The sequence below is a fragment of the Sorex araneus genome, chromosome 5 (genome assembly GCF_027595985.1).
Source record: "Sorex araneus isolate mSorAra2 chromosome 5, mSorAra2.pri, whole genome shotgun sequence".
NCBI classification, from domain to species: Eukaryota; Metazoa; Chordata; class Mammalia; order Eulipotyphla; family Soricidae; genus Sorex; species Sorex araneus.
Genome location: NC_073306.1, coordinates 48,557,841 through 48,582,910, shown reverse-complemented (window position 1 = coordinate 48,582,910; position 25,070 = coordinate 48,557,841). Strand labels below are relative to the sequence as shown.

The 25,070-nt window shown below is 45.8% G+C and overlaps 1 protein-coding gene and 1 non-coding gene across 4 annotated transcripts in view; both read left to right on the top strand.

The window, feature by feature from the left end:
• The first annotated feature begins 278 nt into the window (after positions 1-278).
• Positions 279-25,070, top strand: part of DHDDS (dehydrodolichyl diphosphate synthase subunit) — a 37,758-nt gene continuing 12,966 nt past the window's right edge. For all 3 annotated transcript variants that reach the window (XR_008630212.1, XM_004603469.2, XM_055138654.1), the window contains exons 1-8: positions 279-409; positions 748-864; positions 5,034-5,150; positions 9,316-9,458; positions 10,267-10,383; positions 11,643-11,744; positions 21,293-21,407; positions 24,665-24,772. Coding sequence is in view for 2 of the 3 variants with exons in the window: in XM_004603469.2 (XP_004603526.1) it covers positions 802-864; positions 5,034-5,150; positions 9,316-9,458; positions 10,267-10,383; positions 11,643-11,744; positions 21,293-21,407; positions 24,665-24,772 (765 nt within the window). In the remaining variant the exon portion in view is untranslated. The remainder of the gene's footprint in view (positions 410-747; positions 865-5,033; positions 5,151-9,315; positions 9,459-10,266; positions 10,384-11,642; positions 11,745-21,292; positions 21,408-24,664; positions 24,773-25,070) is intronic.
• On the top strand, positions 13,643-13,749 carry LOC129405238 (U6 spliceosomal RNA). The gene has a single exon (XR_008630421.1). It is a non-coding gene; the product is annotated as a U6 spliceosomal RNA (small nuclear RNA).

Genomic DNA, 25,070 nt, shown 5'->3' with positions numbered 1-25,070 from the left:
TGCCTGAGCCACCATTTCTCAGTAGTCCTAAACTGCCACCAGTAGCCCAGAAACCTTTGCAGTTCTAAAGCGGGCTCCAGGAAGAGTCCGCTTTGAGCTTCCCCGGGAACGGGAGCCCTGCGCTCCCGGAAGTGGCCTCTAGACGGCGCCTTTGAAGCCCGCGCCCTGGCCACTCGGTCACGTGTGTGCGCGCTAGCCCCCGAGGCGGCCTTAGCAGCCGGCCCCGCCCCTCGCGCCGCTCCGCGTCCGAGGGGCCCCGCCCATCCCGCGAGGACGGATGGGGCGTGCCCCGCGCTCAGCGATGACGTGTTCCTGCTGCGCCACGTCGTGAGGAAGTGTGAGCCTGGGAGCAGTTAGAAGGTGCCGGGACGAGCCGATCTTGCGCAGTGATCCAGCGGGGGAACGAAAGGTGAGAAAGGTGACTGGGTGGGGAGGCCAGGGGGAGGAGACTGGGGAGGGAATAAGTTACTGGGAGACACTGGAGCCTTCGAGACCTGGAGGGCTAAGTGGGACATGGGTAGGTAAGAGGGGGATGGAGAAGAAAGGAGCGAGTTAATGGACATGCTCATGTAGGCAGGAAGTCAGTGCATACGCGAAGGAAAAGCATGTGAGAATTAGCTCCTGTTTCCTTATTTATGAACTCTAGATGGGGAGAGAACAGAGTCCAGTCTTGTCTTTGAGTGCCAATGCTAGCCCATTCCAGTCCAGTTGAATACCTCAGAGTCTGATTCTCCTTTTTAATCCAAGGTGACCTGGCTACTGGCTTGTTGTTCTTGCCTATCCTCCTGTGGGGCAGGAACTATGTCATGGATCAAGGAAGGAGAGCTGTCATTTTGGGAGCGTTTCTGTGGCAACATCATAAAGGTGAGGAATGGTCCACAGCACCAGTCTGCCTTTGGGTTACTTGGGTAATCTCGTACCAAGTTTCGTTCGTTATTAAAGTTGAGAAATACATGACGTTACGTGGGATTTAATAGTGGAATGAGGTTCTAGAATTGCGGTGTAACTTCCAGGTCTGTATTTTCAGCATGTTATTCATCACTGTGTAGCGAAGATTGTTAGGTTTTCCTTGTAAAGAACTGAAATTTGAGCTTTTTTCGTGTGCTTGTTATTTTGGGGGAAGACACAATTGTCGGTGACCTAGGTTTGCTCCTGTCAATGCTCAGGGCTCCAGCCATTGAGCCATCTCCCTGACTTTTCCTGTTATTCTTACCCTTGGGATTCAGAATAATTGAATAATAGAAGAATTATTCTTTGTTGTGTTTTTTGGCCACAGCTAGTCTTGCTCAGGGCTTACTCCTGGCTCTGCATTCAGGAACCACTTCTGGCAGGGCTTAGGGGGATTGTATGTGTGCCAGGGATCCAATCCTGACAGCCACATGCAGGGCAAGCACCCTACCCACTATACTAACTGTGCGGCCCAGTTACTTTTTTTTTGTTTGTTTGTTTTTTGGGTTACACCTGGCGATGCACAGGGGTTACTCCTAGCTCTGCACTCAGGAATCACCCCTGCCGGTGCTAAGAAACCGTATGGGATGCTGGGAATCAAACTCAGGTTGGCTGCATGCAAGGCAAACACCCTACCCACTGTGCTGTCGTTCCAGCCCTGCAGTTACTTTTTTCTATAGCGTACGTAGTACAGCATAATTAATGGCTAAGGATTTGGGCTTTGGACAAACAGAATAAAACCATGTGATTGTGGTTTTAAGAAATAACTGAGTAGCTAGAGCAATAGCATGGCGGGTAGGGTGTTTGCTTTGCACGCAGCTGATCCGGGTTTGATTCACAGTATTCTATATGGTCCCCCAAGCACTGCCAGGAGTAATTCCTGAGTGCATGAGCCAGAGTAACCTCTGTCCATTGCCGGTTGTGACCCCAAAAAAGCAAAAAAAAAAAAAAAAAAAAAAAAAAGAAAGAAGTGACACAGTTCCTAATTATTATTTGGGGTCTTTCAGCAACTTAAAAACTCACTCCTTCCCCTTGCTTGTCCAAATATTCCCTCAACTTTTTCTTCAGGAATTATTACAGTGATTTATTCTCTGCATCAGTTGTTAGGTTAGTACCACTCATCTTAGCTTTATTAGCCGCTGTCTGTCTAGCAACAGATATTAGGAAATTTATGAGTCAGCATGCTTCTTCCCATATACATATACATGCTTATACACACAAATATTCTGTGATCTCTGCCAGGCCCATAGGAAAGTAACCTCTTTAAGAGCCACTGTAGGGGTTGGAGCCATAGTACAGCGTGTAGGGCGTTTGCCTTGCACACGGCCTACCTTCGTTCAATTCCCTGCACCCCCGCATCCCATATGGTCCCCTGAGCACTGCCAGTAGTAATTCCTGAGTACAGAGCCAGGAGTAACTCCTGTGCATTGCTGGGTGTCACCCAAAAAGCAAAAAAAGCCACTGTAGGAATAGATTGGGAAGAATATGCTCCATGGTGAGCTTGGAATTGTTTTTTTAATTTCCGCCCCACTTGCCTCTTGTTGCTATAATGAGGGTAGCACACACATGCCTGAGTGTGGTGCTCACCTGGGGTCACATGGCAAATTGGGGTGCTCATGACCTCAATACGGTTCTCCCGAGGTTTGCTGCCCTTTTAGTACTGATGTTTTTGCTTGTGCTCACCAGGTCCAGTGCTCTTAGTTGAGGCACAAGCTACAGTTGGGCCGGAGAGATAGTCTAGGGGTTAAGGTGCTTGACTTGCACGTAGCCAAACCCAGGTTTGATCCCAGGCCCCTCCTGGTCCCTGGAGCACTACAAGGAGTGACCACTGAGCACAGAGCCAAGTGTGGTCCAGACCTCCCCCTCACCCCCCAAAAAGGTTTTGGTTGTGGTGCTCACCAGGAGCACTGCAGTGCTCACACTGTACCCTCGGAAATCACCCTTCTGGCTGTGGTGCTCCACAGCTTTCTCCCCGAGACTGTGCTTCAGAGGCTGCTCCCACACAGTCGACCGTGATGGAACCCAAAATTGCTTGTGGTGCAGGGTGACCCTGACAGCAGAGCTGCCAGGACGGTTGCTCCCTGCATGTGGGCCACATGACCTTGACACCGTGTGCTGGCTAGTTAGGCACTTTGAAGCCCTCATGCATTCCTCTGGGTGCATAATTTCAAATTTTTGTATGTTTTGGGGGCTACATATGGCAGTACTCAAGCTTACTTCTAAATCTGTGCTCAGAGATCACTCCTAGTGGTGTTCGGGGGACCATATAGAGTGCTGGGCACCAAACTCAGGTGGGTAGCATGCAAGGCAAGTGCCTTGCCTGCTGTACTATCACTTCAACCCTGGAATTATTGATTTATTTAGTTTTTTGGGGCCATATCAAATGATGCTCAGGGCTTACTCCTTGCTCTGTGCTCAGGGATCACTACTGGCGGGACCTAGGGGACTATATGGAATGCAGGGTATTGAACCTGGGTTTGCCATGTGTCCTGCCCCAGCCCCGGAATTTTTGTTTTTAAAGGCTACATGGGGAGCTAACAGTAGAAAATGGAGCGACTTTAGGGACGCGGTCAGTGATGACCCTTCCAGCAAGAGAAGGGGTGACTTTTGGCTGTGGTAAACTATAAAAGGCCACGCTAGGGCAGGTTTGGAGGGGAGGGGGCTGTGAGACCATACCTAGTGGTGCTCAGGGGCTATAGGTGTGACTCCTGGCTGTGCTTAGAGGGCATGTGTGATGCCAGAGCTTTGAACTGGGGTCACCATATGCAAGCACCTTACCCCCTTTACTATCTCTCCAGTCTCATACAATTTGTTTATAAAAATTCACACGTTTGACTTGTCTTGTAAAATTAGACAATCCAGAGCTAGAGAGATAGTACAGCAGGTAAGGTACTCAAGTACTCAATAAAACACAGGGTGTGTTTTACTCAGTCTACCTGGTTTGATCCCTGGCACATATGGTCCCTTGAGCCCTTGCCAGGGGTGATCCTTGAGTACAGAACCAGATTTTTTTTTTCTTTTTGGGTCACAGCCAACAATGCACAGAGGTTACTCCTGGCTCTGCACTCAGGAATTACTCCTGGCGTTGCTCGGGGGACCATATGGGATGCTGGGAATCGAACCAGGGTTGGCCTCGTGCAAGACAAATGCCCTACCCGCTGTGCTATTGCTCCAGCCCCCAGAATCAGGTTTAAGCCCCCAGCACTGCTGGGTATAACCCAAAAAAACAAAAAAGGGAAAGAAAGAAAATCCAGCATCATGAAGCCCCCATACCTGCATGAGAGCCATTAGCCCCGTGGAGTTAATGCCCTCTGCCTCCTCTTCTACCCCTGAGTGTCCTTCTTTTCCCTTCCAGTGGGGGACTCATGACTCTAAAGTGGTCAGGGGTATATGGTCACATTGCCTCTTAACCATGACTTGTGCGAGCCACTGGCTTCTCTGAGCTGTATTTTATCACCTATAAAATGAATATAGTACTGGGCCTGAAAGATAGTAGTGGGTAATGCAGTTGCCTTGCATGTGGCCAACCCTGTTACACAATCCCCGTTTATAATCCTCCAAGAACCACCAAGGGTGAACCTTGAGCACAGAGCCAGTGTACTCCGAGTACTGCCAGGTGTGGCTCCAAAGCAAAACAAAACAAAATACAAAAAAAGGGGAAGATTGGGCCAGGGTTATAGTACAGCGCCCAGGGGATTTGCCTTGCACGTGGCCGACCCGGATTTGATCCCCAAGATCCCATACATTCCCCCAGTGCCGCCAGGAGTAATTCCTGATTGCAGAGCCAGGAGTAACCCCTGAGCATTGCTGGGTGTGACCCCAAAAGCCAATATAGGGTGGGGGAGGTAATATTTATAAGTTTATATACTAAAAAATTTAGATGAAGTAGCAAAAGCTCAGTATAATAAAGGATTTATATGACTTAATAGAGCTTAATACATATTTTAGGTAAAAAAAAATTATAAAATAATGAATGTAGCTTCAGCCAATCGGCCTGGGGTGTTTGTCCTCTCTGGGTGGGGTGTTCCCCTTGCCCAGGAAGTTTGTGAAGACAAGTATTCATCACTTGTCTTTGGCCTTCACAGGCAGGCCCGATGCCCAAACACATTGCATTTATAATGGATGGGAACCGTCGCTATGCCAAGAAATGCCAGGTGGAACGACAAGAGGGCCACTCACAAGGCTTCAACAAGCTGGCTGAGGTGAGTGTGGGTGGCCCGATACAGGAGGAACATCTTGGATAGTTGGATTATAATTAGAAAATTGGGCCCTGAGTTTGCTGATTTGTGAGTGCTTTTTTTTTTTTTTTTTTTTTTAAGTAACCCTTTGTCTATTTTATACCTGGCTTATTGGCTGTATGTTTCATATCTACATATCTACATCTACATATCTCTATTAAGTTCTTAAGTGAGAACTTAAGTATGAGAAATAAGAACAAAGAACAAATCACTTTCCTTCAGCACCTTGGTAAATCAACAGTTCGTATTTTTCTGTATTTCCTTCTGGTAAAATGTTTCTTTGGTGAGGGGGTGGGGGGTGAGGCACACCTGACCGTGCTCAGGGTTCAGGGATCACTCCTGGCAGGACTAGGGGACCAAATATAGTGCTGGAGATCAAACCCAAATTAGTTGTGTGCAAGGCAAGTGCCCTCCCAACTTATTATCTCTCTAGTTTGGTAATATGTTTGGACATTACTTATCATTTATAAAATCACATATATAGCTTTGATATCTTGAAATTTCACAAATATTTTTCTACATTGATTTATAAGCTTATATGTATATAATACAAATAATACATATAAATATAATATATATATATTAACTATACATTTTGTTTTGGTTTTGGGGCCACACTCTGAGCAGTGTCCCTCCTGGCAGTGCAGTGACAGGGAGTCATTCAGTGCTCCAGGGACTGACTCCAGGCTTCTGTGTACAAAGCATATGTTCCGTCCATCCCTAGCCAGAATGTAGACTATTTTATCACAGTGTGGGCAGTAGAGATTGCTCAACAGATTGAAATATGCTTTGCATTTGGGTGGCAGGGTATGATCCCGAGCACCCCATGTGCCCCATGCATCCCATGCAGTGTGAGGAGGGACATCTAAGCACTCCTGGGTTATGGCCACAAAACAAAAGCAAAACCAATGATCTAACAATGGTTTGGCTGCTGTGCTATTATTGGACATTGTAAATACTTCTATTTTAGAAATTCTCAGAAGTGCCATCTCTGGAGCAAAGGTGGGGTGGCTGTTAATCCTGGTTTGCCTGAGGCTGAGGGACTCCCGGCACACAGAGCTTACAGTGCTTAAACCCTGGCAAAGTGCAGATATGCCAGGACATCACTCCAAGCAAAGGTCATGAACGTCCTATGGTTTTTTTTGCCAGCTGCAAATGGGAAATCACTTAATTTAACAATAAATCTTAGTCCTGGCACAGGAAGGTGGCTTGACGCCAGGGCAGTGATATTTTTTGCCTTGAGGAGTGGCTGTGGGTTCTCTCCAGCACACTGTGGCCTTCGTAAAGTTTGCTGACCCCAGTTCCTCGTGTTGACTGAGTCTGAGGTAGTGTTTCCTATGTTTAGGAGGTTAAGTTCTGGGCTGCTTCAGAACACACTGCACTGCCACTTCTCTGCTTTTTGGCTGCAAGTGAGTTTGTGCTTCCTGTTGCCACGGTTCCTTCTATCAAATGAGATAGTTGTAATCTCTACTGCAAGAAATTATTTGAGGATTAAAAAAGAGACACGAGGCTGGAGCAATAGCACAGCGGGTAGGGCGTTTGCCTTGCACGCGGCAGACCTGGGTTTGATTCCCAGCATCCCATATGGTCCCCCAAGCACTGCCAGGAGTAATTCCTGAGTGCACGAGCCAGGAGTAACCTCTCTGCATTGCCGGGTGTGACCCAAAAGAAAAAAAAAAAAAAAAGGTGAAATGCACGAAGTATAGGAGCTGGCAGAAAGGACATTCTCAAGAATGGTAGCTATAGTTATATTATTTATGTTTGGTTTTTGGTACTCAGAAGTTATTCCCAGCACTGTGTTAAGGGTTCTCCTGTCTTTGCTCATAGGACATGTGGTACTGGGTATCAAACCTGGCCTCCTGCATGGAAAGCATGTACTCCAGCATGTTAAACTATCTCTTCTACCAGCTGTTTATTATTAGCAGCTGCATATATATGTATATATGCACATGTGTGTGCACTTGTGCACAGTTCAGTGCTAATTTCATCTCACCCCTCAGCAGTGCTAGGGGATCATATGGTACTGGGGATCAAAACCTGGGACTCCTGAATGCAAAGCATGCACTCAAGCCCTTTAATCTATTTTCTCAGCCCTTAGCAGCTATACATACTGATTTAGTGGCAAGATCCAAGCCAGATGGGTCAGCCATGGTGGTTTCTTGGGGAATTACTGGGCCATAGTAGATTTAGGTTCTTGTTGGGAATCTTCTAAGATAGCAATGAATTGGTGTGTGTGTGTGTGTGTGTGTGTGAGAGAGAGAGAGAGAGAGAGAGAGAGAGAGAGAGAGAGAGAGAGAGAGAGAGAGAGAGAGAGAGAGAGAGAGAGAGAGAAAAGAAATTGCAAATTTTCTTTTGTTCTGTTGGAATGCCTTTTACCCGCTACCGTTTGTTTGGGTGGAGGCACACCAAGTGATGCCCAGGGGTTACTCCTGGCTTTGCACTCAGGAATCACTCCTGGTAGCACTTAGAGGACCATATGGGATGCTGGGGATTAAACCTGGGTCGGCTGCATGCAAGGCAAGCCCCTTATCCACTATACTATATCTCTAACCCCCTACCCTCTACTTTTACACTTCTGGCTCCTTTCTCAGTACTGTTACTCTTAGCCTCTTTTTGATTTTGTTTGTTCTGGGGACACTTCAGTGGTGGTTGGTGTATCTATGCAGTGCCAGTTGTTGAATATACACAACTGCATTCTTAGCATATTCCTGTCCTTTGATCCATCTTCCTGGCCCCTTGGCTCCCATTCATTCTCCTCCTTTATTAGTATTGGGTTAGAGCAACCCCAGAGAACCATGTGTGGGGCACCACATACAGTGCCGAGATTCAGTCCATAGTTGTAGCCATAGCTGTGTGCTAGGCAAGTGCCTTTGTCTCTGTACTCTGTTTCTCTCTAGCTGAGAACAAACTTTTAGTATGAATTTCACTGTTTTTTCCATTAAAGTATAGTTTAGCACAGTGAAATGGACAAGTTTTGGGGTTTGGGCACTTGCTATCAAGAAACATATTGTGAGCTTTCGATATAGTACAGGCAGTTAAGCACTTACTTGCCTTCCAGTGACCCCGGTTTGATGCCCGACACAGCATATAGTCTCCAGCCCCCACCATGAGTCATCCCTGAGCGCGGAGCCAGAAGGAAGCCCTGAGCACAGCCAAGTGTGGCCCAAAAACTGAAAACAAACGGAAGAAGGAAATAGCATTCCTGTCTCTCTAAAAGGTTCCCTGTGCCTCTTCCCTCTCAGACCTCATCTCACTTCCTCCCTTCCCATCAACCACTGATATGATTTCTGTCAGTATCAACGAGCTTTTGCTGTTCTAGAACTTCACGTAATTCATTCACAATGTGGAGTTATGGACATCCGACCCATTCCTTTAATTCTTTGCGTCTCTGTTTTATCATTTGTGGAATTGACATGAAAACAAAGATGCTGGGGCTGGAGAGCTAGTACAGTGGGCAGGGACTTGCCTTGCATAAAACTCACCCAGATTCAATCTCCAGCACCCTGAGGGGTTCCCTGAGTACCACCAGGAATAAGCCCTGAGTATCACTGGGTGTGCTTCCCCCCACCCCCAGCAAAAAAACAAAACAGCCAATAATGCCATGAGGGGTTGTTTGTATTTGTTTCATATTTTGACAAACCAGGGCTTTACACATGCCGGGCAAGTGCTCTACATGCCTGACCCTTAAGGGCTTATTGAAGAAGCAAATGTGAAAGCCCTTTTCAGACTTACTGCTGTAAAGCCATGCATTGTTGCTTTTTTTAACCCAGCAGTTAGTTGCTTAGTGTACCAGAATAATGAAACTTTAGTCTGATTATTCCTTGTGTTTTTATATTTTTTTGCCTATGGCACACAGCCAGTGTGCTAATATGCATGATAGAGACAAAAGTCTGTCTCTTTCCTGATCTGAGTGGTGTCAGCACAGTAATACCAACTTTTTATTTTTCAGTTTCTCAGGTGGTGGCTTTCTACATATTTGGTTCATTATTCTGGTGAACCTTAGCTTTATCGAGGTTTAGGGAATAGTCTGTCTCCAACCCTCAACACTGATTGAGGCCGAGGTATCTTTTATTTATTTCCCTTCCCAACTCCCCTTTGTACCCTAGCTCCTTGCCTTCTTCCCTCTCAGACTCTGCGCTGGTGTTTGAACCTGGGTATCCTAGAGGTGACGGTCTACGCATTCAGCATTGAGAACTTCAAACGCTCCAAGAGTGAGGTAGAAGGGCTAATGGATCTGGCCCGGCAGAAGTTCACCCGCTTGATGGAAGAACAGTAAGATGCTGTCAGAGGGGAGAGCATGATCTCTGCCCCTTCAGCCTCCTCCTTGCCCTCACCTCCTGTCTAAGGCTTAGTTAAGGGTCCACATCCCGTTCCTGCTAGTCAGAGCTCTGGCAAGCTAGTGTTGCTTTCCTTTCTCTTTTAAAGGGGGTGCTGACTTGAAGAATCGTAGTAGCCCAGGCCGTGTATTGTGATCAGGAGAGAAGAATGAAAGAAATGTTGGAAAAGTAGTTTCCTGCTGCGCTGTTATCCCTAAAACAGCTACCCTGCTCCCTGCATATTCTCTTGGAAGAGACTGATGATGCTTAAGAGACCTTTCTATAAAGTCCATTCCATACTTAGCCCTCATTAGCAGCAGCAAATCCAGACAGGGTTGCAATACAGGTGTTTGATGGGAGATTGTTTGCATTATTCAAGTTTAGGTATTGCCATTAGTGTATTTCACCAGAACTTACAAAAGTAATGAATCATACAGCACTAGTCCTTCAGGATATTCTTCCGCTTCTGGAAGAGGAATTGACATAATCTTGCAAAGGCAAGGGCTCACACAGCAGACAGACCGCGCTTTCATCCCAGTGCCACACTTGATGGCTGCATGGTCTTGGGCCACCCCTAGCCTCTTTGGAGTTTCTGTTTCTGCAGCTGAATGGGGAATGGTGTAACCTTTCTGGGGTGCTGAGGGCTGAGTGCGTGGTGCTGGGGGAACAGTGCCTGCCACACAGGGAAGTGTTCACAAGCTAGGAACTAGATCATCTCAGCCCCTGGCCCTCTGCGTTCAGCCTTGCCTCCTTTCCTGGATCAGGGAGAAGCTGCAGAAGCATGGGGTGTGTATCCGGGTCCTGGGTGATCTGCATTTGTTGCCCTTGGATCTCCAGAAGCTGATCGCGCAAGCTGTGCAGGCTACCAAGAACTACAACAAGTAAGTGCTCAGAGTTCTCTCCTTGGGGATCCGCTGCCCATCTTTGTCAGTTGCTGGGCCTGCATTAGGATGGGTGTGAATGTTCTGAGATTTCTTCCTCCATCTGCAGGGCAGACCAGAGGTGGTTTTGTAGCACCACATAATCTGTGTGTACTCTCACAACCAGTTTGTCCTTCTCCATGAGCCTATACCTGTCCTCCCACAATTGTTTTACCGTGTGCAGAATGAGGTGGAATTTGGCTGGAGCAGTAATACAAGGGGTTGGGTGCCTGCCTTGCACACAGCTGACCTGGGTTCAGTCTCCAGCATCCAACATATCCAAGCACCACTAGGAGTGGTTCTTGAGTGTAGCGAGGAGTGAGCCCTGTTGAACAAAGAGTGAGTGTAGAAAGAGGAGTGAGGGGCTGGAGTGATAGTACAGCGGGTGCATGCGCCTGACCCGGGTTCGATCCCCGGCATCCCATATGGTCCCCCAAGCACCGCCAGGAGTAATTCCTGAAGTGCATGAGCCAGGAGTAACCCCTGAGCATCACTGGGTGTGACCCAAAAAAAAGGCAAAAAGAAAAAAGAAAGGAGTGAGTATTGCCAAGTGTGCTCCCCCTCCCTAAAAATAATGAGGTGGAATGTAACAGATGAGGTATCTCTATCTCTAAGGAGAGAAACTTCAAGATAGTTTTCCTCCTTTACCCTAGGTTGGAGGGTCGGGGATGAGTCTGACACACAGAAGAGAGTTCACTAATTCACACCTTACTATGAATTTCTCTGGGATAAAATGTATGACAGATTCTTTTGTTTGTTTGTTTTTGCTTTTTGGGTTGTACCCAGCAATGCTCAGGGGTTCTTCCTGGCTCTACTCTCAGGGACCACTCCTGGGTATGCCTGGGGAACTTTATAGGATGCCAGGGATCAAACCGCACCCTCCCCGCTGTGCTCTGGCTCTGGCCCCAACAGTGGATTCCTTTAATTTCAAATTTTCTTCCTATTCTCCTTTGCTTATCACAATGGGTTTTGTATACTTTGAAAATTGTTGGCAGTAGGAGGTGAGAGGATTAGGAGAGTCATTCAGTACTTGTCTTGATACAAAAAGAATACCATGTTTATCCCAAGAAAGCTTTGAGAATGCAAGAAATTCATCATCTCACCTTTCAGATGTGGCATTAGTTACTGTTTGGTGTTTGTTCTTCCGTGAAAGGGGCTGCACTGTAGTGGTGATTCCAGTCCTTAGTCCCTGGCTCCTTATTCTGTCCTTGCCTTCTTAGGTGTTTCCTGAATGTCTGCTTTGCATACACATCCCGTCATGAGATCAGCAATGCCGTGAGAGAGATGGCCTGGGGAGTGGAGCAAGGCTTGCTGGACCCCAGGTACCAATAATTGCACCACATGGTAATTTGTCAGGAGCAGAGGATGCTGCAGATTAGGAAAAAAAAATCCTATACTATGTGCTTGTTCCGGAAGTCATATCAGAGATACATTTGAGAAGATTGGGGAGTTGAGGGTAAGGGGATGGCCCACGTTAGATTGGCTTCTTAGAGCATGCAGAACTGCTCTGTTCACCATTCACCAAGGAGCTCCAGAAAACTGGTTTAACAACAGGTAGCAAGACTGAGGTGTTTCATTTTAAACTGCTACCCTCCTGGCCCTTTGGCACTGTTTCATCATATCTTACAAGTGATTTTTTCAGGCAAGCAGTTTATTGCAGGGCTGATCCCCGTGGCTTCTCATGTTACGAAATTCAGGTAATTTTCCAAAAATTGTTTATCACTAGCAACAGAGTCAAGTCCAAATTAGTAGAGCGGGAAAGAGTTCTCCCATTAATTACTAGTGGTGTAACTGTTGTTAAAAATAGTAGTAAAGTAGTAATAACAATAGTAATGGCAGCTTAGGAGTAACAAGAATGATATTAGTAGCCGTGCTGGCCCCCAACCCTCCCTGGTTGAAGAAGCACATATATTGCCACATTCAAGCATCGAAAATTCTGGCCTGCATAGTCAGGCCAGGTGTTGCCAAGAGTGGCCCCCGGCCCCCTGAAACCTGCTTAGGGGACCACTTAACCCTATAAAGAATGAACCATGCAATATGTGATGTTCTACTTGCAATATGTTCTGTTCTGTCTTTTATCATGTATTAACTTGTGTGGAGAGATTCAAGACTTTATTTTGGAGGGGAGGTGGAGTTTGGGGCCACACTGGTGGTGCTCAGGGGACCATCTGTAGTGACAGGGATTCAACCTTAGTCAGCCAGGTCCTTAGGCAAGTGCTATATCCGCTGCACTAGCTCTCTGGTCCTGACTTTCCTGTTTTATAAATGAGACACCTGAGCACAGCACAGAGTGCCTTTCCCCCACTCAGGCTCCGAGAATGTCACAACTGGACCTTGTCTCTGCAGCTGTCTGTTTGTAGAGTATTTCCTGAACCCTTCTATTCAGGATCTTGGAGAGTATTTCCTGAACCCTTCTATTCAGGATGTTGGGACACAAGGATTGTCTGATTCCCTTAGGTATAATGTGGTTTATCTAAGAACTGTCACTGTATCACTGTCATCCCGTTATTCATCAATTTACTCGAGCAGGCGCCAGTAACGTCTCCATTCATCCCAGCCCTGAGACTTTAGCAGCCTCTCCTTACTTGTGTTTTCCAAAGATTGGAGGCTCTTTTTTTTTTTTTTTCTTTTTGGGCCACACCCAGCGATGCTCAGGGGTTACTCCTGGCTTTGCACTCAGGAATGACTCCTGGAGGTGCTTGGGGGACCATATGGGATGCCGGGGATCGAACCCGGGTCGTCCTCGTGCAAGGCGAACGCCCTACCCGCTGTGCTATCACTCTGGCCCCTGGAGGCTCTTTTCAAGGTCAGGGGAATGAGACCTGTTATTATTACTGTATTTGGCATATTGAATACACCACGGGGAGCTTGCCGGGCTCTTCTGTATGATATCATATGCGATTCATAATCAGTAATAGAAAACAAATTGTCTAATGTTGCCTTTTCGGCAGGTCTGAGTGTTGGGAAAATTTCAAATACTAATGGTGGGTCGGGTGTCGAAATATTGAATGTAATCAAAGTAGAGAGAGAGTAATGTGGAAATCATCTGCCGCACAGGTAGGGGGAGGGTGTGGGATGAGCATTTTTTTTGGTGGTGGAAAATGTGCACTGGTGAAGGGACAGTGTTTCATGATTGTACGACCGAGACTTAAACCCGAAAGCTTTGTAACTGTTCTCACAGTGATTCAATAAATTTATAAAAAATTAAAAAAAAAAGATAGTGCTCGCTTCGGCAGCACATACACTAAAATTGGAATGGTATAGAGAAGATTAGCATAGCCCCTGTGCAAGGATGACATGCAAATTCGTGAAGCGTTCCATATTTTTAAAGCTTTGTAACTTTCCACATGGTGATTCAATAAAATAATAAATTAAAAAAAATAAATAAACGGGCCAGAATGATAGAACATTGAGTTTAGGCCTTTGTCTTGCACGCAGATGCCAGGTTTGACCCCTGGCATCCCAGATGGTCCCCCGAGCAAAATGCCAGTAGTAATTTCTCAGTGCAGAGCCAAAAGTAATCCCTGAGTATAGCTGGGTGTGACCATCCCTCCCCCCCACAAATAAAAGATGAACTTAGAATGGAAAGATAGCACAGGATTAGTAGAGCTCTTGCCGTACATGTAAGTAATTGTGGTAGAATGTCCAGCACCATATAGAGTCCCTTAAGCAATGACCAGGGTCACTCCTGAGCAGAAACTCAAGGATAGCCCCAAGTATTAGCGGGTATAATCCAAAAACCCAAAACAAACCAATTACCAACATAACCCCCCAAAAGGTGATCTTGGTTGAATAATGGAAACTACGAGTCTATAACCTATTGATTCATATTTTTTAACATCATAGCAAATAATACTTGAGGCTTTATTCTAGATTATTGAAGTACTATATTATTCACAGCAAAACAACTTTCTTTTGAGGGAGTTACCCAGAAGTACTCAGGGATCACTTTTTTTTTTTTTTTTTTTTTGGCTTTTTGGGTCACACCGAGCAATGCACAGGGGTTACTCCTGGCTCATGCACTCAGGAATTACTCCTGGTGGTGCTCGGGGGACCATACGGGATGCTGAGAATCGAACCCGGTCGGCCGCGTGCAAGGCAAATGCCCTACCCGCTGTGCTATTGCTCCAGCCCCTCAGGGATCACTTTTGGCGGTTCTTAGGGGACTATGCAGTACCAGGGATCAAAGTGGGGTTAGCAGCACTCTAATCATGTGTCTTAACCCCTGAAGTATATATCCAGCCACCCCCACACTCCAACACAGTAGAACTCTTTTTTTTTTTTCTTTTTGGGTCACATCTGGCAATGCACAGGGTTACTCCTGGCTCTGCACTCAGGAATTACCCCTAGCGGTGCTCAGGGGACCATATGGGATGCTGGGAATCGAACCCGGGTCGGCCGCGTGCAAGGCAAACGCCCTACCTGCTGTACTATCGCTCCAGCCCCAGAACTCTTTTTTTTTTTTTTTAATTTATTTTATTGAATCACCAAGTGGAAAGTTACAAAGTTCTCAGGCTTATATCTCAGTTACACAATGCTCAAACACCCATCCCTTCACCAGTGCCCATATTCCACCACCAATAAAAACAAAAACAAAAGCAAAAACAAAGCAAACAAACAAAAGAAAAAACAGTATACATCCCACCCCTTACCCCCCAACCCACCCCGTAGGTGAGTAATAATTTCACTTCCTTTTCTCTTTACCTTGATTACATTCCAGATTTCAACACATAACTCACTATTGTTGTTAGAGTTTCAAAACAGACTCACTATTTTTGTTGGAATTTATCCCCTAAGAATACAGCTCTATTAACAGGGAAATATTTGATAATAAGTTTTCCACTGATGAGAATGAAGAGATAAAATGTTGCGCGGCCGCAGTAGCGGCCGCGCGGTTTACAATTTCTATATTACAGTAATTAAGTCCGTGAAGATTTAAGTTTGAAAATTAATCATTTCTCTTCCTGGAACAGCATGTAGCCAAAGTTAGTTCACAGTCTCCATACATGGGTGCAAGCACTTGCTGGAACCCCAATTCCTAAAGCTGTCTCTGGTTCCCGCTCGTTCCACATCCACCGGCTCTGCAGAGGCATGGGTGCCCGGGCCAAAAACCCGGCCGGCCGGAGCCGAGCACGGGCCCCAGACCAGAACTCTTTTTTAAAAGGGGGCATGATGAAGAAGGGGCAGGGAGATAGCTTAGTGACTAAAACACTGGCCTCAAAAGTGTGGATGAGACCAATCCTCAGTGTGCTACATGTGTCAAGCCCATCCTGGCAGCTCTGCCGTCCACATGATCCCTGGCATCACTGTCACTCACTATCCAGGAGTAGATGTGAGCACAACTAAAGGATGCAAGGAGTGCAATACCCCTGGCCCCAGTATGAAAGCTACATCCTGATCACCTGATTATGCACAAAAACTACTAAGGAGTGTGACCCCCAGCCCACCAAGTGTGCCGAGTACTACAACCTGATGTATGATTCCCTGTCAAAATTTCCCCTCTTTCCCACAGTGATAATGTGTTTGAAACACAATTAAAATCAAAAGTTGCTTGGGAGCATGAAATTAGATAAGAACAAAGAGAGAAAAAAAGAAAAAATAGTCTTTAGGGGCTAGGGCTGTGACTCAGTGGTAGAGTACACACATGCCCTTGCATGTATGAGACCCTGGGTTCAATCCCTGGCACCACTAAAAAAAAGCTAGATGCAAATATTCAAATTAATGGTAATTTTCTAACTCTTGGCTTGAGGGGTGATTTTATAGATATACTTTGTAATGAATATTTTATATAGTCTTTCCATGAGTGTGGTAGGGTGTGTGTATGTATGTATCCATACCCCTGGCCCTGAATTAAATACTTTATTTGGATAGGGCCTTGGATCACACCCAGTGGTACTCAGGAACCTTTCCTGACACTTCATTTGGCCCCCCTGGCAGTGCTTGTGGGGATCATATGCAGTGCCAGGAATTCAAATGGAGCGGGCTATATACAGAGCAAATGCCTTACCTCCTGTACTATCTCTCCATCCCTTAAATAGTGTTTTGTTTTGGTTTTTGGTTTTGGGGCCACATCCAGTGGTGCTCAGGGCTCACTCTTGGCTGGCTTGGGGGACCATATGTGGTGCCCAAGATCAAACTCAGGCAAGCATTCTACCCACTGTATTATCACTCTGGCCCATGTGTATGTGTATATATATATATATATATATATATATATTTTTTTTTTTTTTTTCTTTTTGGGTCACACCCGGCAATGCTCAGGGGTTACTCCTGGCACTGCTCAGGGAACCATATTGGATACTGGGAATCGAACCTGGGTCTGCTGCGTGCAAGGCACCTGCTATGCTATCACTCCAGCCCCTTAAATAATATTTTAAGGACAGTAAGGAACAAATGTTAATGTAGAAGAGGGAGAAGGCTCTTTGTCCAGCAGATCTAACATACATTTGTTCCAGGACAGAACTGTGATCCCGACTCCCTGTACCAAGCATTTTATACTCATACCACATCGCAGTAACTCTAACCTTCAGCTCTTGCTTCTTGCCCAGCAAGTTTCCCATATCTATTTTCTCTGCCCTGCATGACTTAGTAACTTATCTGTGTGGGACCGGTCATGTAGACAGTGTGGGCTGGGCAGTGTCACCAAGTAATGAGGCTGACGGCACATGGAACTTGGTGTTCAGCTTAGACTGGGTTCATCAGGCCTGCGGCTGTGATCATCACTCAAATTTGGACAGATTTCCATCTGTAACAGCCAGCGAGTTCATTATAATTAGACTCTACCCTTCCATTAGCTGGAATTTCCCTCTTTCTTCATTTCTACCATCCACTCTTCATTTTCCTTTCTCCCAGGGTACATACTTTCCGAGCAGTCATGCTGATAAATTGAGTCTAGAGTAACAGAAGCAGTTAACGTGAGCATCAAGGATCGTGAATGAACTCTTCCACTGAAATACTGTGAGCAGGTCACTTCTCCCTGTTGGCCTCTTCCTTCTCCCACAGGAAGATATCACTGGTTCTTTAGAATAATTGCTAACAGTCACATATTTTTTCTGCCCAACATTTTCTTAGTACTGTGTATATTCTTTCATTTAATTCCAGATTCTGAAGTATTTTTTCCCCTTTCCCTTTTCTTTTGTAGTTGTGATGACCAGAGGTTGCACACTTTTGGTTGTGGTGCTTCCCAGGGCCTACACATCTGGTAGCGCTCACTGTAGTGAGGGCAGACATGTGCAGTGCCCACTAGGCTAGTTCTCATTGAGTTGTGCGTGTTCTGGTTGTAATGCTCATCAGGGATCACACTTCTGGCCTTGGGGCTGCAGCCCCACCAGCTATACTGCTCTGGAGATAGGATGTGCTGTTACAGCTCAGGGTTGCAAATGCAAATGCGAGAACTTTCAGGCTTATGTGGGTGAGACCTGCTTTTTGTGGGCGTGTTTTATAAGCAGAGACTTCCACTGAACAATCCCCTCGGTTCCCTAATACTTTTTGTTTTGGTTTTTATTTTTGTACCTGGGCCACTCCTGATTGTGCTCAGGAGACCATACAGTGCCAGGAATTGAGCCCAGTTCTTTTTTTTTTTTTCTCTTTTTGGGTTCCACCCGGCAGCAATGCACAGGGGTTACTCCTGGCTCTGCACTCAGGAATTACTCCTGGCGGTGCTCGGGGGACCATATTGGATGATGGGACTCGAACCCGGGTTGGCCACGTGCAAGGCAAATGCCCTACCTGCTGTTCTATCACTGCAGCCCGTGTTCCAACTCTTTGAGCTCCTTGGCCCAAGGGGCATATTTCTGTGTATCTTTGTGCTTTCTAAAGGGTGATCTGCCTTTTCAAGCTTGAACAGGGAACACAGTGACACATTCTTTTTCTTGGGGAAAGGATGGTTGTACTTAGAAATGAACTCCGGGCATCAAACATGCAGAGTATGTGCTCTGCACTGAGGTATATCTCCAGCCAACACATGCTTGCTTTCCCCTTTTTCTAGATATCAGATCATTCACTGTATTATTGTTACATACCATTGCCAGGTCATTTGCAAAGGCTTTTGGCATCTCTATGAAAAAGTTGCAAATTGATTTCATTTTAAGTTGGCCATTCCTGAAACACATGGTGTGAATGGAAGTAGTCATAATCTTTCTTAAAAAATGTTCTATACTTTCCCAAGAAAATTGTTATTTTAAGATTAAAAATATTGAAAATGTACAGGGGGTATTATATTCGTTCAAAGTGGTATGTAATCATTGCTATCTAATTCTGAAACTTTTTGATAATTTCAAATAGTAATGCTTCTTTGGGACCAACTGGAGAGGTAGTACAGGGTTAAGGCATGCAGTCAACTCCAGTCCAGTCTCTGACATCACATGGTCCCTTAGGATTGCTAAGTACAGCCCTGAAGACCTTTGAACACCTCTGGCTGTGGCTCTGTCGACCCCTGACCACCGCTGGGTTGGCCCAAGGAAGGGTAGCACTGCATCCTCAGGCCCTTACACTGATCCACTGACTCTGTAGGCCAAGAGTTGGTGGGACTGGCCCCCAGTACACTGAATACTGCTTAGAAGGCTGCCTGACCATATTCAGTTATTGGTTTATTTTCAGGGCTTATTTCTGACTCTGCTCAGGGATTATTCCTGGCAGTCTTGGGGAACCATATGGGATACCAGGGATTGAACCTGGGCAAGGCAAGTGCCCTTCCTGCTGTACTAGCTCTCCAGCTTATGACATACTTCATTAAAAAGAGTACAAGTTTTGGGGCCGGAGAGGTAGTACAGCAGGTAGGGCACTTGCCTTGTAGGTGACCAACCTAGGTTCAATCTCCAGCACCCTCTATGAGTCCCTGAGCATTGCTGGGTGTGCCCCAAAACAAAACAAAAAATTAAAAGAATAAAAGTTTTATCAGCAAACATACTCTTGTTATTATAAAAGTCATATATATTCATTAGGGAACACTTACTTGCTGTAGTCTTTATACTACAGTGTATATAGTGAACTCCTTAGAAATATCCCAGGTACTGTTTTGATTTTAAGTGGTTCCTTCTAGCTCTTCCGGTGTGCGTATGTGTGTTGATCCAGGGGTCGCCTCCTGCTCTCTCAGCTCAGCTACTCAGGACATGACAGTTCAGTTGCTCAGGCCTAGTGGTGTTGGGGTCTACCAGGAACCCACCTGGTGGTAGTTTTTTAGTAGGAGCAGATGTGGCATGGTGGGGAATGGGGGCCATTCCCTAATTACAGAGTTAAATCCATGCTTCCAAAACTGTCAGATTCTTAGGAAAATCTGAGCCAGGTTGCTCCCCAATGAATATTGTTTCTCACATAGAGCAGAGCTTGTAATGTTTCCGTTCATGATTCCTATGCATCTAAGACATTTTTTCTCTTTTTTTTTTTTGGCTCTTTGGGTCATATCCAGTGATGCTCAGGAGTTACTCTGGCTCTGCGCTTAAGAATTACTCCTGACGGTACTCAGGGGACCATATGGGATGCCGGGGGATTGAACCCTACTTACTGTACTATCATTCCAGTCCCACCCAAGATACTTTTATGAGACCCTGGGCATATAGGTATATAGAGTAGGTCTACAAATCAAACATTTACTGATAGAAATCATAGAGATGTTTATTTTAAAGTTTTTAGAGCCAGGGAGATAGTACAGGGTTAAGGTGTTTGCCTTGATTCCCACTCATCCCAGTTTGATCCCGGTACCTCCTGTGGCACAAGCACCACCAGGGGTCACTTGCATAGAGCCAGGAATAGCCCCTGTAAGTGTAGCTCAGAAACCACAACAATCTTTTAATTTTTTTGGTTTGGGGCCACACCTAGTAATGCTCAGGGGTTACTCCTGGCTCTGCATTCAGGAATTACTCTTTGTGTTGCTCAAAGGACTATGGGAGATTGAACCCGGGTAGATCAAGCCATATGCAAGGCAATCACTCCTAGCAGTGCTTGGGATCATATAGGATTCCGAGTATTGAACCCAAGTTGGCCAGGTGCAAGGCAAATCACTGAACTATCTCTTCAGCCCTTCCAAAAAACTTAAAAAGTTCCATGACCCCATATGGGATCATACCCACAGTAGAAAAATCTAGCAGAGTTTCCCAAACATTTGGGGGGAGGCATGCTAGGGGGTGGAAAGGTGACACCTGGAGATGCTCAGCGGCTTCTCCTGGCTCTCCACTCAGGAATTACTCCTTGTGTTGCTCAGAGGGCTGTGTGAGATTGAACCTGGGTGGGTCAGCCACATGCAGGGCAAGACCCTACCCGCTGTACTATCTCACCAGTCCCAGAGTTTCTCAAAAAAAAACTCACCAAATGCCTCCCTGGAAATCTACCTTCCTTAAGCAAACAAACAGAAAGTGTCCCTATTTGTACCTGAAGCTTCTACCAGCATTCCCTAGGGTGATGTTGCCCATTTTGGGAAGCTATCCTTGTCCCTTTTCATGTTGTATTTCTTACCAACTGGAAGAGATAAAAGCTGCCTTTGGAGACCACAATGGACAGATATACAATATGTTCAGAGATAGCAGACAAGGCTTGTGCTTGCCAGTGGACAAGTACACATGGCCAGTCTTGGTCAGATCTTTGGCACTGCATATGGTCCCCCTAGTACTGCCAAGAGTGAGTCTTAAACGCTAAAAGACAAACAAATAAATACATGTGCATGGCCTTTCATCAGCTTGCCAGATCAAAGGCGTATGCCTCAGTTCCTTCATTTTCAGTGCGGGAAAACAGGTGTTCTAGTGGACACATCTGGTTGGGGCTAATGTATTGGGTGGTGTTCCATACAGCATGGGGAGCCCAGTGGGCAGAAAGCCTCCATGAGGATAGTGCAGAAAGAGTTATTTGCTCATCTTTGTCTTTTCCCCACTCACCCTAGCGATGTCTCTGAGTCTCTGCTCGATAAGTGCCTCTATACCAACCACTCTCCTCATCCCGACATCTTGATACGAACTTCTGGGGAAGTGAGGCTCAGCGACTTCCTGCTCTGGCAGGTAGGTACCCTCAGCCACTGTTCTGCTGGCATCTGCTGGGAAACTGTGAGCACTTTCACAGCATAGATTAGAGGAGCTAATCCCCACTCCTAACACTGCTGGCATCGGGGCACTTTGGGGAGGTGGTTGGTGGTTAAAATCTGAAGAAACATGTCCAGGATACGCTAACAACATTTGCTCTGCCTTTCTAGTTAGTCTGTGGCTTTGTGAACCTCTGTAGGTCTCACTTTCAGGAATGCCAGACATCCCACAGAGGAAATATCAAAGCCCTTCAGCCAAAATGGAAACAGACAGCCCTGTTTAAAGAACTGACAATTGCCTTCGGTCCTTGAGCATAAGTTTCTGCTGTGGTAGCCTGCCAAGTACCTCAGCACTTTTGGGTGCTGGCCTTATAGTACTAGATTTTATCCCTCAGAGTTAAGGGTCATATCTATGCAAGAATAGTACACAAGTTGTAGAACTATTTTTACATTTTTAGGGGCCAGCCATGACCTCTCGCTCAGTGAGCCCAGTGTAGATAGTCCTTCCAAAACTCATATCCAGATGTTGGTTAGGCAGAAAAATCTCTATCATTTTTTTAACTTGGTCCGTGGAGAACATGTGACTTGGGGGATATTCTTATTCAAGGTAAAACTAAAGGTTAGAGGGGAAAACTAAACTCAAGCAGTTTATATGACAAAGTTCATGAACAAAAGACTTGGCTATGGAAAATACTGTCAGTCGTGGCTATACTGAAAAACATGTGAAGAGTGTCTAACGATTCTGTAGCCCACTGTGCTGGTCAGATCATATCTGGGAGCTTGCTTTTGGGCACTGTTTTTTTTTTTTTAAGAAATTACACTGGTGGGCTAAAATAATAGTGCAGGGATTAATTTGCTTGCCAGATTGAGGAATGCTCCATATGGTCCCCCAAGTTTGATAGGAATGATCCGTTAGTGCAGGGCCAGGCGTAAGCCCTGAGCATGGCCAGATGAGGCCCCGCCCCCTCCCTCCCCCAGCCAAAAGAGAGAGACAGAGAGAAAGAGAGAGAGAAAGAGAGAGAAGAGAGCGAGTCTGACTCTGTCTCTGTACTGGTAACTACCGCACCTACCAAAGAATAGCCAGGTTTCTGAAACTCATGTTCTACAAAGAGTGAGTGAAGGATCATGGTCTTGAAAAGGGAAGAATAGCAATTATATTTTTAGGTTGAGTAGGCCAGGGAGATGGCTAACAGGGCAGCACATGCTTTACACGTAGAACCTCTTAAATTTATTCCCCAGCACTTCGCACTGCTGTGAGTCCCCCTCATCATTGCTGGTATAACCAAAAAGAATGTTATTGAAATGTGTTTCCCCTTTGTTTTTATTTTTATCCAGTGGGCAGGCTGGCGGTGGGTAGAGCTGCTGCTGGGAATTGCTCCTGGGGCTCATGGACCATGTGCCAGGGAGCAAACCCAGACCCCTTGCATGCAAAATGCGTACACAAGCCCTTGGAGATATGTTCCTTTCCTGTGCTGTTCGTACAGAAATAATCACATCCGAAATGATCCCCATCATCTGAAAACTCAGAGTTGTTGGCAAACAAAAGTTCTCATAACCTTGGGGACAGATAAGAGTGAGCTTAATCTAAACTTCAAACATTTCAAAGATTGTCACTTTGAAGAAAAAATGAACTTATTTCAGAAAAAAGACCTGAGGCCTTGGTGACTTCCAGGGAAGGTGACACTGATTTAGTTGCCTACCAGCTAACACCGTCACAAGACACTGAGCTTCCACCATTACAGTATCAAGTAGTCACTGCCAAAAATGTCCCAAAAGCTTAATCAGTGTTTATTATAAAGTGCACCCGGCTCTGTGCTCTGACTGCTCTATGTACATTGTCGATTCATTCTTACAAGTCCCCTAAAAACTTAATGTTCTTGGGGCCGGAGCGATAGCACAGCGGGTAGGGCGTTTGCCTTGCACGCGGCCAACCCGGGTTCGATCCCCGGCATCCCATATGGTCCCCCAAGCACCGCCAGGAGTAATTCCTGAGTGCAAAGCCAGGAGTAACCCCTGAGCATCGCTGGGTGTGACCCAAAAAGCAAAAAAAAAAAAAAAAAAAAACTTAATGTTCTTATCACCCATTTTTTTTTTTTTAAATCACTCAGTTTTGTGAGGGCACACTCAGCAGTGCTCAGAGGCTATTCCTGGCTCTGTGCTTAGAAATGACCCCTGTTTTGCTTGAGGGCCAAGGTCAGCAACATGTAAGGCAAGCTCCTTACCCCTGTACTAGAGCTGTTCTAGCTCCTAGGTCTTTTATCACTCAGTTTTATATTTGTGGAAACTGAGACCCTGAGAGGTTACCTCAGGTCAAATAGGTGGTAAATAGTGGAGCACAAATCAAAGCTAGGCTGACTGGCTGGCCTCAGAATCCATGTTTTTGTGTTTTGTGTGTATATGTTTTTGCGTGTGTTTTATGAGTTTTTTTTGTTTTTTGATTTTTTTTTAGTATATGTTGGAATATGTGTGTTGGCCCAGAACATGTTATGATTTTGGGGGTGGATATATTTTGGAAAGTATATTAGCCTCAGAACTCTGTGTGTGTGTGTGTGTGTGTGTCTGTGTGTCTGTGTGTCTGTGTCTGTGTGTCTGTGTGCATTTTCTGTCTGTCTGAGCCCTTGTGTGTTTGTTTTGTCTGCCAAACCCCTACTCTGGTGTGTATGTGTGTATGTGCTTACCCTGATTGAGCACACGAGTTATAGGGCCTTATACTTGCAAAGGGTATGTGTGTGTTTGTTTTCTCCACGGTCTTACACTTACAAAGCTTTGCACTCCAAACTGAGCTACATCCCCAACCCAGCCCCTAACCACTGCCCCATACCCTGTTACTTAAAAATAACAGTGACAACTACCAGTTGTAAACTGCTGACTTTTATCAGACAGTGTGTCTTCTAGATGACCTCTAAGGGCCAGGAGCCAATAACATAATCCAGATGTTATTTCATAGTCCTAAAATTGGCTCTGAGAAGACTCCTGGTGGAAATGTTGGCTGCGTCTCGCTTTCGTTCTGCCTTGTTGCAGGCAGGTGATCTAACTGCCTCAGATGACCCCCATCACTGGGAGTGGAGCAGGTCTGGCAGTGGTAGCTGCAGTTCACAATGCCTGGTCCACTTAATCTTTGGGCTTGGGGTCCTGTTCAACCTGCCCCTTCTCTGGAAGCCTCACTGCAAATGTGTCCTAGCAACATGCTACTGAACTGTTTGGTTTAGTAATCTAAACGTGCTCTGTTGTTCTTAGACCTCCCACTCCTGCCTGGTGTTCCAGCCTATTCTGTGGCCAGAATACACATTTTGGAACCTGTGTGAGGCCATTCTACAGTTCCAGATGAACCATAGCATGCTTCAGGTAAGAGTTCAGTACTCACCCAGCTGGATGGGATGGAAGAAAAGGTGAGCATTGGTTGATTACCTACTACACTAGGCTCTTCATAATAAGTTCTGTTTGCTTGCTTGTTTGTTTGTCATCATGCTGGGGCTTTCCCATTTGTAAGCAAGTGCTCTACTTGTGAGCTACAGCCCCAGCCCTGGGCATTAGCACCACTTATGCTAGTCCTAAATAAATTCAAGAGAAATTTAGCCAAGGATATAAATTGGGATTCAGAGCTGACAGGGAGCTAGATGTTTATCTTGCATGTGGCTGACCA